Below are 16,946 nucleotides of genomic sequence, written 5' to 3' on the forward strand. Positions count from 1 at the left end.
TTTATTACATTTGCAATAGCTGTGACCCAAATTAGCACAAGCTTAATCACAGGAAATGAAAGGCCATTGTGAGCGAGGGAGAGAGCGCAGCCCTGGTGTAAAACTAAACCTGCTCCTTTTCAAACCGGCTTCCTCCATCCGCCCGCCCGTCCGCTCGCTGGAGCTATCGGGTGCAAATTCAATCAGCTCAGTTTTACAATTTGTTTAAATAAAAAGAAGAAAAAAAACCTAAGCCGAAAGAAGTGGAAAAAAGGAAGAAGAAACAGCAGTGAAATGCACACTGTCGCAGGAAGAGCTCTGCAAGCCATTTCTGTGATTTCTTTTTTTTTATTCCTGTGTCTGTGTTTTGTTTTGATTTTGAACCCCAGTCCTCAGACACTCGTAACAGCACTCGCATGCACAGTCTGTAAGTGTGGCTTAAAAAAATTCATAAATGTTAAAAAAAGAATTCTGTCACCCATTACCAATCCCACCCATCCCCTCCCCCCATCTGTCTAATGTTTTAATATTCAGGGGGCACCTTCCACAGTGAGTCAGTGTTTATTGATATCACACAGGGCTGCACGGGTCTGTCAGCCCTGTATTCAGTCCTTCATGGCCCCCTGAGGTGTGGGTTCTAGCGGACTGAAAGAGCGGAGAGGCCACCGGACTCCTCTGTTGTCTAAGGTGAACATATATGCGCTCACTCTCACAGACACACAGGCGCACACACACACACACAAAGGGACCGGGGTCCTCGTAACAGATGACAAGACTCATAAAAGCCGAACGACTCAAGTGCTTATTTTTTCTTTCTTTTTTTTTTCTTTTCGCACTTCTTTTTGGAGATGGAGAGAGCGAGGAGAGTTAAAGAAAGAAAAGAGGGTCTAATTGTTTGTTGTGGGAGCCACAGATTATAGAAACTCCCTTCTTTTTAAATACGTTCTTTATCAAAGAAAAGAAAAAAAACTGAAAAGCAGAGGAGTTTTCACTTGGGGGGGGAAAAAAATTGAAAGGCGTTTTTAGAAAAACAGTGGGAAATGTAAAAAAACTAGTCTGGTGACTATAGTTGGTCTTTATATGCATTATATAAATATATAATATATATATATATAGTTTTATTTTGAAGATATCTTCGCTTGCAATTTCAGCTGCACTCTTGACTTCAAGTCCAGACCAGCTCTGGGTGCTTTAGACCCGAAACTCTATTTCTGTTTTGTTGAAAGTTTGATTCATTAAGATTTAGAAAACCATTTTCAGTGAATTCCACAGGGCCCAACTGGGCTGTCTCACAAACTACTACAGGTCAAGTTAAAATGAGGCGATCCTTTGCTAATATATATATATATATATATATATATATATATATATATATATATATATATATATATATATATATATATATATATACATACACATGTGATGCATGAAAACTGAATGTTGCCATTTTTCAAGAGCACTAGCAAAACCGGTCCTACCCTGTTTTTTTTTTTTTAATTGTGTCTAAAGAACAATTTGGTTAACTTAAGCTTTTTAATAATTGCATTGGTTTAATTACAAGGAAATGATTGCTTGCAAATAATTGTTTGCATAAGTTGTTGTTGTTGTTGTTGCCAAGAAACTATACAAATGACCATGAAAATACTTACTGTGGACAATGGACCAGATTCTCAAAGCTATTCACATTTTCATTTACCCTAATAGGGGGATAAACTGCCAAGTGGAGTAAATATCGTTGAGAATCAAGCCCAGGGTCTGGCGGGTTGTTTTGAAACTTACAAAACCTTTTCATTGAAGGGGCTGTGAAATACAAAGCACTGTGCGAATAACAAAGGCGTTTAGCACGACTGAAATCTGGAAATCTGAAGCGAGGTGTGCCAAGGACTGTCTAAACCGGCGTGCTGCTGGGGTCCCTTTTGTTAAGCGAGTCTTGGGGGTCGGGCGCATAGTGAAAAGCAGCGGCCCGGGGTCTTGGCTAGGTTGACTAATTCCAAGCAGCCCCTCTGCAGTTGAGAGGCAGCCTTCTCTCTCTTTGCCACCAAAAGAGCCAAGAAAATGTGTCGTTTTTTAAGTGGTGGAAAAGTGGTGACTGCTGGGAAGTAAAACAATGAGAAAGGAAACCAACGTGAAAAGGGGACAGGCAGACAGGAAGGCCGCTGTTTCCTACCCCAGGGGCCCAAACAGAGCCCCCCAGCTTCAGTGTAAATGACAGTGGTGAGGCCAGACAATATTTGTGTTTAGTAGTTTATTCCCTCTTCAGTCTCTTCAGTTGTTGTTGTGATCAGCCAACGCTACCTGTGGCCCTGCCAATGACACCCTATGTTTCTTTCTGGGGTCCCACGCGTACCGTCAGTTCAGTTCGAGTGACACCCTTGCTCTACCCCCCCCTCCCCTCTGACCTGGCTCCCCTGCTCGGTGTGTGCGTGTGTGTGTGTGTGTGTGCGTGTGTGTGTGTGTGTCTCAGGGCTATGAATACAAAGTGCAACTCTTTATAGACTCCACAGCTGTGTCTGGGAGTTGATGAAGGGTGCGTTACCTCTGGAGATTTGAAAGGGACAAACAAACGGGTGCTAAGAATGAGGAGGAGGGAGGGAGGGAGGGAGGGAGGGAGGTGGTGCGGTGGGGTCCTTGTGCCAAAAAAAAAGTTAAAGAAGAAAAGAAAGAGAGACAGAGAGCAGTACTTTTGATGGATATCCCATCTGCTTGTGCTCAGAACAGGGCGCTGGATGAACAATGGGCTGTTACAGGAATGGACTATTTTATGCCCTGGTCAGTCTCCCAGTCTCGTCTCCTCCTTCCCTCCCCAGAGCCCCCTGGCTTGCTCGTTCTTCAGGGATCTCCGGGCTACATGGTAACAGTTGTGTTTCACCTGCTTCTTCACATTGATTCAGTAAATATTATTATTCCCGCCAACTCAATGCAAAGGCAGTTAGATATGCAGTAAGTACTGTTTATAAGTAAATTTCACTTCTCCTCCATGAACAAATAAATAGTTGACAGAGAAATAGAAATACAACTATGTACAGTAAGAGCAAAACGAGTCAAATTAAAGGGAACTTTTTTTGGTTTTCTGATGTGCTAAACCACAAGCGCTGCGTTACCCAGACCCCCCCCCCCCCTCCCCCCTCCCCCTCCCCAAAACCCTCATTACCAAATCGATCTCAACCAGCTACACTCCACCAACATGTTAATCTTGCAGTCATTACCTCCAGCAGATTGGGCTCACTGCTAACAGAAACATTACATCCTCTCCTAACAATAACTGTTTGCTATCTTCCGTCGATTGCTGCTTTCACAACAAGTTTAGTGGGGTCCCATTGGGGACCAGCAGGCCTGGCCTAATTAGGGGGATTAATTAATTCAAATGGAAAGAAAGAAAGACCCGGCAGGTCTGGTGTGTGCAGGCTGGCTCTGTGCTGCACGATCTGTATTCAACGGCTCTGGAAAACCGGCAGGGAGAGACCGATTTTAATGACTTAAACCATGGCGATAATTAGACCCTATTTTATTGTTTTGACATTAATAAACAAGGAGTATGTCCACACTGTGTTATGTGCAATGAGATTTGCAACGTCAACCATTGCACAGTCAGTAGCTGCACGCTAGCTAGCTAGCTGCAGGCAATAGCAGCCCTTCGTTTACATGATTTATTATTTTAGCTGTTTTAGTCTTTGTGATACAGGATAGATGGACATATTTTCAAAGCATGCATTCCAGTCTTTAATGAACTGCTATTTCTTTTTTTTAAATACACAAGTGTGTATTTATCTAATTCTGAAACACTATAACTTAATATGAAATCATTTGAGTTTCTCAAAATGTAGATACCATAATTGTTCGTATATAACCCTCAGCTGTCTGACAGTACAGGTCTGTTATACTTGAATGCAAGTTATAGACTAAATCTTACGACTCTGAGAACATTTACTTGTGGAATCGATATTTTTCAGTATATTATTAACCACAAAAAAAAACGAATTAACCTTTCCCGTACCTGAAATGAGCCTGCAGATCAGTGAGTAAAAAGCTTTTAAATCTGGTCTCTGACCCTTTCTTTAATCGTTTTGAAAAAAAATATAAACAGCTTTGTGGGAGCTTACTGAGGCAGGCATAACTGGAAGTAACGAAAATGTAAAATTAACTTTAGCATTTTCTTCTGTCTGTACATTTCGGTCAAAGTTCTTGTATTAGTATGACAGGTCTGGTGATGGACTTAACGCTTCTAGTAAGCTTTTTTTATTGCGAGAGAGAGAGAGAGAGAGAGAGAGAGAGAGAACGCTGGCAGGGGTGTAACACTCTGAGCAGACTTGTCATCGGCACTGATGATGTCCACTGTTTAAATAAAGTACCACTTTGGTAAATCACCTTGTAAGCCTGTCTGAGTTGACAAAAATAATTGACAGAAAGAAGGGGATGCAGATTGTGGGTTCTTTCTTTCTTTCTTTCTTTCTTTCTTTCTATTCTTTTTATTCCATTAATTCCACTCCTAATAGAAAGCTTTATCAGCCTCCTGGAATCCTCGGTCCCTTCACAAAGTGATATAGAGACCGCTGAACAGTCCTCAAGTGTGGTCACGCTGCGTTAGCACCAGAGCAGTCCTCTGCTTAGCCATAAAACCAACAAAGGGATATATAATATATATATCAAGATATAGATTTGGAGAAGTGTGGTGTGTGTTTGGAGAGGGCGAGGGGGGAGGAGGGGAGGGGTGATAGAAAAATCAATCTTTTAAAGAAAAAAACAAATTCGATTTCATGAATGCACAGTCATGTCCGGCAGACGCATGTAATCCTGGAAGAATTCTCCACTCTGGGCTTTCGAGAGACAAGAAGAAGTCCGGGAAATGACTCCTAGAGAGGACCATAATGACAGACTCTGCCTAATCCTGTAATTCCTTGTTTAATTAAACTTCAGAGAAGGCCAGGAGTGCCAGCTATTTTGCGGTTTCATTTTTTTTTTGGGGGGGTGGGGGGTGATATTCACACACACACCAGCATGCAGAAACACGCTCTGCTCAGAGATGCACTCATTCAGCTGTTTAATTTTGCTACCATCTATTTTCTTCTTTACAGTAAGACCGTGGGTTATACACTTTACAATTCATCCCAGCTGATCCAAACGGCATCTTAATACTGCTGTTTTTAAATATCCAGTTTGTATCAAACCTGTTGATTTTATTTACATTTAGTGACACAAATACATTTAAGAGACTCTTCTAATTCAAAAAAAGACTCAAAAAAACACACAGTTTACATTTTTTAATTAACAGAAAATGTATTAAAATCATTCAGACTCATTTTTAAAGAATCATTAAAAAAAAAAAAAATTCTGTTCTGCCCCGGAATTTTGTGAAACGGGTCGAACCCGCTCCGGTGTGCAAACTTGCTGACGTGTTTTGTGAAAGTGACCCCGGGGGTGGGTTTCTAGTTCAGGTCACAAGTGAAATGATTTCGCTCTCAAAGGCACCGCCAAACAAACCTCTGAATCTAGCGAAGTTCAGACGTGAGTGCCATTCCCTTTCTCTTTCTCCTCTCGGGTTCCTGTTCCTCTGGTTTGAGAATGCTGCGGGCCCTCTTGATTTCTGGGCGTTTTAATTTGTGTGTTATTTTCACGCTTGACTGCTTCCCAAACAAAACCAGGTCCTACCTCCACCTCCACCACACCCCAGACTCCCCTCCCCTCCCTTCCCAGCCCCTCACACCCTCACAGCTGCCTTGGTTTACCCAGATTCCCCACAAGGGGCTCAAATTCCACCTTCAAGATGGGCTCAGTTGTCCCTGTGAGTGTGTGAGTGAGTGAGTGAGTGAGTGTGTTTGTTTGAGAGCTAAGGCTAAGCTGTTGAAATCTCCAGGTTCAGTTTCCTGTCTGTCTCGTTTCTTCCACTTCACTTTCATAGCCAGAGGCGCTTCTTCGACACACACAAGCCCTGAACCTGGCGCTACCACGACCTCTCTGCAGACGCAGTGCAAGCAATTTGTGTTTTTCCAATCTTCCGGATATGAATCTGGAATCGATCCCCAGCAATCCAGACAGCAAGCTCAGTTCAATTTTTTTTTTTTAGCTGGAGGGGAAGTTGATCAATTTCTGGAGCGAATATGGAGCTGTATTTGTTTGGAATGAATTACTTAGTAGAAAAGATTTGTATCTTGTATGCCCAGAATCTCTTCCAACTTTACCGGTATGCATACGTACATTGCATGACTGATTACTTTATTGAAACACTAGATATGCCATTTCATTTTTTATTACAGTTTTTTTTTTAATAATGATTTTTCTTCTTCAGTATTTACTTATTATGGCTTCTGTTTTTTTTTTAGTTAGTTAGTTTCACTGGGAACTTTTCTTGTTACGGATTTGAACCCGGATCTAATGTACAGATCACTGCACTGTAGAGATACAGGTAGACAGACATGAAGTTAATTGTACCAGAGTTAAAGACTAGATCTGTTCATTTGTTTGGGTGAGCTTGTAAAGGATTTGCCCCACCTGCCCTTCCAAACTACCCCAGCAGAACTTCTCTGCCCACCCCCTCCCCTCTCGACTGGGGCATCTCTTGTAGAGCGCGGCGCTCGGAGGGGGCTATCGGCCTGTATAAATACCTTCACATAAAAAAATAGCAGTTCAGCCATCCCTAATTTGGAATCGCTTAAATTTCACCAGGAGTCATGGCCCAGATTAGGCTCAGTGTCTGGAGCACAGGCCCTCAGGTGCTATTGTGAGGATCTGAAGGGATCAGAAATTCTCCCCTGAAACCTGAAAATAATAATAATAACAGTAAAGAAAGATGAGGCCTGTGTGCGGATCAGTGAGCTGCTGGGAAAGGCGTGATGTAAAGAAACGGACACAATCGCCGCTTCTTTTTCCTATTCGGAAGCATAAACAGGTTTGAAAAAAACAACCTGGATGTAATAAATAATATAATATGCCCCCCCCCTCCCCCTTAGCCATTTAACTTTCTTTTTATTTACCTTCAATTGGATTTCATTTCTCAAGAAAGCTGGTGTCTTACAAGTCTCTATGACTTTGTGGAACCCTTTGTAGCAGACGTGATTATCCATAAATCTTGTATATGTAAACCACCTCCCCAACATCAGACCACATACCTCTCGTATACTGAGGCGGACTGACTTGCGGCTACCACACGATACCCCGCGGAGGAATAATAATATTAAAGTATCTTAGAGTCGTCAGGGTTTGGCTCCTCCTCCTCCTCCTCCTCCCCGCTCACCCTTCTCCTCTCCCCAGGTACCCGCATGGACGAGGGCTCGGACGTGGAGTCGGAGCCGGACCTGCCCCTCAAGAGGAAGCAGCGGCGCAGCCGCACCACCTTCACCGCGGAGCAGCTGGACGAGCTGGAGAAGGCCTTTGAGAGGACGCACTACCCTGACATCTACACCCGAGAGGAGCTGGCTCAGCGGACCAAGCTGACCGAGGCCCGCGTGCAGGTGAGGGGGAGCGGGAGGGGCTGCGATGAGGGAAGGACAAGGGGCTGGGGGCTGGGGGCTGGGGGCTGGGGGCTGGGGGCTGGCCAGAGGAGGCACTGGGAAGGTGCTTATCCTTTCAAATGATATTGTTAAATTTGATAGCAATTTATCGGTTTCCTCTGCTTTATATATATATATATAAAATAAAACTGTGAACTCTTTACAGTATGAGAAGTTGCTGCTCTGCCCAGACTTTGAAAAATCATACATGCATTATAATGACATCGTGGATAACAAACCTAGAACGATTAGACATGCCGTGAACCCAGGGGTTGCACTACACTTTCACTGTGCTTCTATACCATGGCATATCCTGTTATTTACCACGGTGTACTTTTCTAAGTAAGTTCATCTTTTGAATTCTGGATGCATTGTATGTATGTGAGAGACAGAGGCTGCCTGCATGCACTGTATTAAAATCATCGCTTATGTGACAGAGCTGTAAAACCTGACACAACTACAGCCACCCAATGCGGAGTTCTGTATTATAGTTATCTTTGTTTCTTTTCATATTATCACCCCTTCTCATGCTTTCTTTCCCCAAACACCAGCTGGGAGTATCCCATAGTCCAGCTCCACTTTGCCAATCCCTCCCTCCCTCTTCGGTTTCAGGGTAAAAAAAAAAACACGCACACTCTCCCAGATGAGTGAAAAGAAGTCAGGGAGCTAATATTTAGTAGGATTAATACTCACTGTGGGAAAATGTGTGTGGTTGCGAGCGTGAGTGAAGAATCAGAGGTCAGCTATGTGTGTTGATGTCCAAGGGATCAAGTGTGTTAACAGAGATGCCAGTGTAATGGGGCCACCATGTGTAATTCAGTCTGCCTGCCTGCCTGCAACGACGGTGCTAGCATTCCTCCCAGTCCCAGCTTTCTCCTTTTCTCTTCTGCATTTAACATGTTTGCAATAGTCGCACGTGTTGCACAAGATCCAGCATTTAGTCTTCTATAGTAATGGTGGCAAATCTCTCTCTACAGATGAACTATGTTAGGATCGCGTGGTTTTGCCATCGTATTTATACACATGGGATATACAGGATCCGACCCCCTGTCAGTGTCTCAATCACCCTGTTTTAATACACAGTCATTTCAGAAATGTTGTGTTTATCATAGAAGAGTTCCGAACGTCATTGAAATAACGTTTCACTACAGACCCGGTATTAGTTGAGGTGATGGTGATATGCAAATACTCGGACGCTGCAGGCTACGCTGGGAAAGGGGGTCCAATTTCCCCACCCAGTTGATCTCTACAGGCTTGAACACAGGCCTGGCACTGCCTGCACATGCTGGCAGTGTGTCCGAGTGCCTCTGTACACACACATGCTTCATACGCACATCTCTGGAACAGTGTGAAAAATAACTTTGTTCCATGGAGCTCTTCAGTGAAACCCCAGCCTAGCTGTGCAGTCCCTACAGATGTGATTCTGGGTTTCCACAGTGGGCTGTTATTCACACCAGCTCAGGGCTGTGACCTGGGCACCCTGGCTCTCCCATGGCAAGCTCGGATGGCTTTGACATCTTAACCAATTGCGCAGAGATGCTGATAGATGAAGCAGGGCCAGGTTAATCCCAGACGGGGGGGGGGGGGGGCAGGGGGAGTCGGGTTCCCTTCCAAAAGCAGAGCCTCTTCCAGAATAAACTATCGCCTTCAGCTGAAAAGCTCTGGGGCCGCGTGTTTGAAGTGGCTGTGATTCCACACGGCGATGATAGAGAGAAGGAGCTTTCCCCTCTCTCTCCCAGGACTCTCCGAGACAGATGTTCTTTCCGTTTTCCTGCTCCGCGCCCCTCCTGTACGTTCGCATGGAAGCAAGCATGTGCTGTTTGAAGGGGTGTTGTCCCTTTGATTTTTCTTTGATGTGGACTGCAAGGTTTAACTGCAGAGGAGGTGCAGGCAGTTAGTTAAACTGCCAGTGCAGTTTATAATCATGGCAAGAGTTAGACTACAGTCTACCTAAACTAATACCAACCTATTATTATTAGTAGTATTATCATGCAGTGCTTAGATGTTTATCCCATACGATAGCCCTTATAAAAGTTTGCCATAGTAAAAGTGTAAGAAAACATGGCAAATAACAGTGAGGTATGGTGAATCATATTACAAAACCTGGCAAACCAGGTAAACTATGGCACGTTCATAGTATACCCATGGGAAACATGGTAAAAGAACAAAAATATTGTGCAAAAAAACTGTGGCAAACTTTTATAAGGGAGAAGATGGATGACAGTTAACTGATATTAATTGACAATAACTAGCCAGGGGTGGGGTAGCACTTTTCTTTTTTGTAGACAGTTGACAGCCTCTCACTGCTGCCTGCTTTCTGTAGCGTCTCGCAGACCAGTACAGTAGAGTTGTAGCAACAGCTGTTAAAAAAAAAAGAAGGCTGCATTCCTGATGGATTTCTCATTTAAAGTCCTGGCAGGGTTCTCTTTCCCACCACTTTCAAGCCTGCCGCTCCTTGTAAAATGTTCTGCATATCAGAGAGGATCCCTCACCCTCTCCTGGGACCTGCTACTCCGCTGCAAACATGAATCAATCACAAGCTTGTAAAAACTGAACAGAGCACCCCCCCCCCCCTCCAGTCCTGGCTCTCTCCAAGTGTGAGCAACTCCTGTCCGAGCGTCTGAAACTAAAGCGAGCAGGGTCACCTTGTTATTAAAGTCAGCGTTCAATGCAGAAGTCCGCAGCTTTTCAAAGCGTTTCCAATCCCAATGTGCTCAAAAGAGGAGTGTGGCTGTCGAAGCCTGGGATATAATATGAGGGACATATAATCATGTAGGGGAGTCTTGAAACTGTAATAAAATAAGAGGTTCATTTTAGCAGACGCCTTTATCCAAGGCAACTTACAGAGACTAGGGTGTGTGAACTATGCATCAGCTGCAGAGTCACTTACAACTACGTCTCACCCAAAAGATGGAGCACAAGGAGGTTAAGTGACTTGCTGAGGGTCACACAGTGGCTGAGGTGGGATTTGAACCGGGGACCGCTGGGTTACAAGCCCTTTTCTTTAACCACTGGACCACACAGCCTCCTTGGCCGGTCCGGTATATACATCACAAAAAATAACTGTTATCTATTCTGAATTTTCTAATGGAGTTTAATGGGGGTAGGGACTCGATCCAGACCAGGACTAGCCACCCAAAGTCAAGTAAAATACATCACTGGTCAGTATGAAGTAATGTTCTTAGAGGGCACCTGAATCAGGCTGTGCTGGCAAGCTTACAGTCCAGTCTATTAAAGGTCAGCTGAATCTCTGAGACATTGCATGAAGCCCTGAGGAGGGGTTTGGTTTCTTCAGTGTGTTTAAAAACTGCAAATGGTACACTGCTGCTCATTCTGTTTAAATAATAGCCCTAAATGATGTCATGTGATGAGCTGTGGCATTGGAGTCATGGATATAATTTGTTGATGCAATTTTCCCTTCTAATCTAATTCCGAAGTGCTTTGAACATCCTAAGTGGGTCAACTTAAACTTCATTTTCTGAAAAGGTCACTTTAGGAGAATGACTCCAGTTAAGAAAAGTAAATAATGGCCATAGGTCTTCAATGTTTTTTGGGGAGGAGGAGGAGGAGGAGGAGGGGGAGCAGGAAGCAAAAGAAAGTCATGCGTGCTTTCTCATTGATCATCATCCACACACACACACACACACAGTTGGAACAGTAGGAATCTGTGTCCGGATCCCAGTTCACGTGATCATGTGGATGGCCCATTTTAAAGTCAGGGCTAAGACCTCCAGAATTCAATTCACTTTCTTGGAAGGATTCAAACCCACGGCCAGAGCCTTTTCTTTCCAACCTTCCCATTTCCCGTACATCGTCTATCGCGGCCCGATGCATTCGGCTTCCTAAAGAGCTCGGCAGACATTTGAACGTTACAGGCTCTGTGTAAAATGTCCTCGCTGTTGCTGCTGTCGAGGCATCTGAAATAGAGACGGGGGGGGGGGGGGGGGGGGGATCACATGACCAGCCTCTCGATTCGGCCTCTCTGCAGCTGGATTGGGAACACAAACAGCAGCCTGGCACTGGGGTGACGGAGCAGCTGTCAGTGAGCCTTTCCCTGGGGCTGGGAAAGCCGAGGGAGAAGCAGAGTGCTGACCACAGCCAGCAAGATATACAGGGCGGCCGAACAAGGGGCTCACTGATCCGCTCTCAAAGACGCACTGAAACGGGGGGACTTTTCAAAGCGCTGGGGGGTTATTTGTAATGCAGTTCATTTGATCTCTGGCTGTCTGCGTGCACCCTTTAGTGCGGCCCTGCCTTTGTATTTGTTTTGTTTTTTATCTGGGTCCCATCAGTCTATCAAATGAGATATATTGATGGATGAAAAGAAAGAAAGAAAGAAAGAGAAAGAAAGGGTCTTTTTTTTGCCCTAAGAGGCAGCCTTTTGAAGAAAAAAATATTTGAGCTTAGTGTGTGTGTGTTTCTTCATTTCGTAACTTCGTTTCTCAGTAGTCTGCACAGTTTGATTATTTATTTCTTACCAGACGTCCTTATCCAGGGCGACTTACAATTGTTACAAGACATCACATTATTTTCACATACAATTACCCATTTATACAGTTGGGTTTTTACTGGAGCAATCTAGGTAAAGCACCTTGCTCAAGGGTACAGCAGCAGTGTCCTCCCACCTGGGATTGAACCCACGCCCCTCCGGTCAAGAGTCCAGAGCCCTAACCACTACTCCACACTGCTGCCCCAATTTGTTGGACTTGTTGGACAGTCCTCTCTTTACACAAGCTCCGCTTCCCTTGATCGCGTGTCGGGCTGTGCAGAGACTTTGGTTATTTTGGTTATCCCCGTTCTGCCATGTGTGTGTTTGAGTGTTCCAGAATCAGGATTCTGTGCTCCGTATTCCATGTGCCGAGTCTGAAGGGCAGAGAAGACCGCTAACGCTCGGCCGACTCGCTCAGGGACAGTCTTGCCCTGCTTGTTAATGCACGGATTAGACAGAGCAGTTAAGGAAGGACAAAAGGGCTGAATACAATCAAATTAGAATACAATACAGCGCAATTTGAAACGGCAGAAATGTTGGGCGCTCAAAGCAGTAGAGGTTACACTGTAATTATAATGCTCTACATTTTTTTTTTCTTTTATTGAGTTTTTGTTTTGTGCACCCAAGCATGTAGTGGATCCTCCAGAACTGGGTTTGAACCCAGGGTCGCAGCTAGAAGGCTACCCCAGTACCAGCTGGGCTTCTCTGGGTATTGGGTGTCTGACATGTCGGGAATGCGATGTGGGATCTTTGTTGAAAGAATAGACCCAGATTTCAGTCATCAGTTTCGCAGTTGTAGCTGAGGTCTAATCCCTCGTTTCCCCTTTGAGTCTCTCTGGTATGTTTTATTTCATCAGAGAAGACGGCCATCTGTCTTCATCAGCTCACCAAACCCCATAATTACGCAAGCAAACGTAGCCCGCTCCCCCCACGCCAGGCAACTCTTTTTACTGCCTTGTCTGACAAATTGTGGGAGCTGATCCATATCTCACTAACTGCTGGGGTAATTAGTTCCAGACCCCCTCGACAGAGGGTAGAACCACAACAGCTACCTGCTTTACGACAGAAAAAAAAGAAAAACACGACCCTCCAGCAAAAAAGCGCAGGAGTTGAATACAATTATTTCTGGTGTAATATACAGACCCTATACACAACGTTTCGGTGTGTTTAACACGCCTTTGTCGAGGGAAAGTGTGCTGGAAAACAAACAGTGGAGGTACTTCTAGGCTTTCTATTTCAATCTGTTAATGTGTTTGTGATGTCATTCACGACATGGTTAATGATGTAATGATCCACTATCCATTTCTATTTAACCCTTCAGGCACCGTGCTAGTAAGACTATATTTATTTAGTTATTTATTTATTTTTCCATTCATTTTCATATATATATGCAGTGATCACCCATCATATAACACTCCTCTTTATAGTGTGGAATCGGTTATAACACGGTAGGATCGTGGCTCCCATTTGCTCCATAATGCCATTACAGTAGCCCATTTATACTCATTATAAGGCAGAACACAATTAGCACGGTCTTGTAACTATGGCTCCCCACTATAGCGTTCTAAAGGGTGAGCACTGTATGTATATGTATATATAATCTCTTTCCAAAGCTGTATTTAACTGCTTGTTCATAAATATTCCTTAATGTTCGGAGGGTTTTGCTAGCATCTGATCTCATTTAATTAATCAAACCGTGATTTTAAAAGGCTTGCAGCTGCAGGTATGCTTGGAGATCTTCTGCTTTACATTGTACAAAATAAAAGCAGAGGGAACGAGTCAAGGGAGCACAGTAAATCACTGGTACAGCTGCACTGAATTAGGCTCTTCTTCTTTATTTGGGGGGGGGGGGTGTCTGAGAGACCGCTCACGTTCTCCACTTCTTCAGAAACTTTATCTCCATTGAAGTGAGGGCTCTGTTACCCAAATATGTCACCGTAGATTAGATTTCATTACCAATGAACATTTCACACGTAACTATAATATTTAGCAGAATCTAATAACCATTGCCTCTTTATGAAGCGTACAAATCAATTTGGCAAGAAGTTTTTTTTTTTTTTCTTCTATTGGGCTTCAAGCTATTGGAGCATCAGTGGTTTGCAATAGCTTCCCAGTGTGAGCCACGCAAAGGGAGAGGATTTCTTCAGCTGCTCATTTTGTTAAAACTGGAGATGTTTAAAAAAGAGTGTCTGCTTCTTAATAGCACCCTGTGGATAGTAAAATCAAACCAGACAACAATATCATTAAAACGCTGGGGTAGAAACACATATATTTATGCACTGTGAAAATATATATATTCAATGAAATGGCTTTGCTTAGGGTCACACAGTTTGTCACTGGCTGAACCGGTCCATGCACACAGAAGAGAACGCTTCCATGTTATTGTTCTATCAGACTTCAAAAAGTTGGAATGTATATTGAAAGCAATGGATGAGAGAAGGATCCTTTTTATAGAGTAATGCATGCCAGCATGACATAAACACTGCAGTTAAAGAGCACAGACGCAAAACTATTGGAAAGTCTCTCCACGTTTGGACGCGCGTTGCTCCGCATTCAGCCTCGTCCCGTAGACACCCACGTGCCTCATCATCTCGTTTCAAAATGGAAGTCACTTTGACAGCGCCGCGTGTCGTGCATTTCCCAGCGGTTTGTGAGTTGTGAGAAACGAGTCAGCAAGGTAAACAGAAAATAATTTATTCCAGCTCCAGCTGCCCTATTAATAACCTCCGCCACAATCCCTGCAACCAATCAGGAGCATGCATTCCATTTGCAACTTGCTGCTCAGCTGGATTACATGCATTCCGTTGCGTTTGCAAATATTTGCACCACAGAAACAACGGGTTTCCATTTAGATTAAGAATGTATTAAACATTAACACCATGCTCTTTAAGAGCAGATAACAAACCCGGTCTTGCTCCTCCGTCTGAGGAGGAGTGTGACAGAGATCACAGCTGCTGCTGTTTTTATATTGATCTCTGTAAAGCACACCTTCATATCTTCTAGGATGAGTTCCCATCCTGCTTATAGAGACAGGTACTGTAAGGAAGTACTGAAGCAGGCAAGACCAGCCCACCCATCCCCTCTTCCAGCGCTGTTCCTGGGAGTCATGTGTGGGTTTTTTTTTGTGTCATAAAGGAACAAATAGGATTTATGTAGATCGCAGACAAGAAATAGTGGCAGTGCATCAGCGTTGGTGTTGTAACAGAGACTCTTATTATGAGAAGTAAATGGATTCCTTTCAGTCTCTCATCCTTCTGATACTTATCAAACTAATCCTACCCAGTATTTGCAGATTCACACTTCCAGCAACTTTAATTAGCATACAGCCAAGCGGAGACTCGCTTGACTCTCTGGCTGGCTGGCTGGCTGTCGTCACGAGCAGCGAGTCCCTCGCAAGGGAAGGCCAGGGCCTGGAAACCAAATTCACACAGCTCTCCTCACCTTGAGGTATTGGGACCTTGTGGCTGGAGATAATCCTTACCAGTGTTTGATTTATTTTTCTCAATGTAACTGGAGCGAGAGAGAGAGATATCCTACCACTTTGAACGCACCCCTGCTGTTTTTGCTGGTTTCTGTGGCTTTGGGACGTTGGGCAAACCCTCGCTTCTCCACGGATGTTTCTCCCAGAGTTCGTGAGACCTTTACCCCCTCGGAATCAGCTGTGAAGTAGCTGAGAGATTGATGTTGGGCTCTTGTACGCCTCTCAGTCTCTGTTATGTCCTACTTTTTTGCTGTGAAATTCAATCACATTTGGCAGGTTTTTAGTGGTGACCGTCGTCCTGTCTGCCTGCCGCTCATCGGCTTGCCGCCGCGCCTGTAATCCTAGGAAGACACATTGCTGGTGTCTCTGCAAACAGGAGAAGAAATCAAACCAGATAGGCCGGTATGATTGATAGCAAATGAGAAAGGAGGTAAAGTGAGGCTCGCCCGCCTGGTATCTCCTTTCATCTGCCCCGGCTTCAGCGATTTTATACGCTGCGCTCCGCGGAAATATTGAACACGCAAGTTATCTCCCCAATTCTTTTGGTGTGTGCGTATGTATATCTATCTATCTATCTATCTATCTATCTATCTATCTATCTATCTCTCTCCCCCCCCCCTCTCTCTCTCTCTCTCTCTCTCTCTCTCTCTGCTGTTCCTGACTTTACTAAAGGGAGCAGCAGTCCTAACAATCTGACTCCTGGGGAGAAGGGGAGGTTATCTTGGGGCGGCAGTGCATCCTTTCTTCCTTACTTCAGTAAGCAGGGGAAGGAAGTTAAACTAACATAAAGGAGGGGAGGTGGGGAGCAGGCAGGGGGCTGGAGATCACTCGTCCTGCTAGACGCCCCAGTGAAACCCATCCATTCGGGGGAGACTGGAGCCCCTGTGATGGTGCCCCGCAACAAATAGCTCTCCGCTGGCTGCTGTTTGTTTGTGCACAGCAGGGGGCGCCACACACTCCTGCCCTGCTTCCCCCTTCTCCACGTCAGTCTTCCATCACGCTCTCCTAAACCCGAATAGGGGCGACTTCCTCTGGGGAGCTGCCTCGGGACCGCTGCGTGACGCGGGAGGGAAACAGAAAGAAAAAACAAAAGAAAACCCGGAGATCTGAAAAGCTGTTGTCTGTCTGGATTTGGGGGGAGGGGGGGGGGCTCCTTTTTAATCTGATGAAGATTTATTCGCTCCTCCTTTTGTGCTGCACCGCATGCGTCCCTGTCTGCCTTTTCTTAATCGATTACCTAAAAATAAAAGAAGCAGAGCTGTTTAAAAGCTGTTTTAAACAGAAAGGCCCCCCCCCTCCCCCCCCCCCCCCCTTGTTCTCGCGGTTTACCTCGGATCGGTGAGGAGCTGTTGATGCTCGTTGATACACTCCTTCACCGTGGGCCGGCCCATTGGTAACAAAAACAACACCAGCAGATTGAGATTGGCTTCTGGGATAGACTTCTGCAACATCATTTTGTAGTTTCTTTGATTACATGATGTTAAATAAAAGATTCATAAAGTTTTTTTTTTTT

At 44.6% G+C, this 16,946-nt stretch overlaps 1 protein-coding gene across 1 annotated transcript in view; it reads left to right on the forward strand.

Moving 5' to 3' along the window:
• Positions 1-16,946, forward strand: part of LOC117963825 (paired box protein Pax-7) — a 101,224-nt gene that overhangs the window by 59,601 nt on the left and 24,677 nt on the right. The window contains exon 10 of the mRNA XM_058992977.1: positions 7,225-7,424. Coding sequence (XP_058848960.1) covers positions 7,225-7,424 — 200 coding nt within the window. The remainder of the gene's footprint in view (positions 1-7,224; positions 7,425-16,946) is intronic.

The sequence above is a fragment of the Acipenser ruthenus genome, chromosome 20, assembly GCF_902713425.1.
Source record: "Acipenser ruthenus chromosome 20, fAciRut3.2 maternal haplotype, whole genome shotgun sequence".
NCBI lineage: Eukaryota > Metazoa > Chordata > Actinopteri > Acipenseriformes > Acipenseridae > Acipenser > Acipenser ruthenus.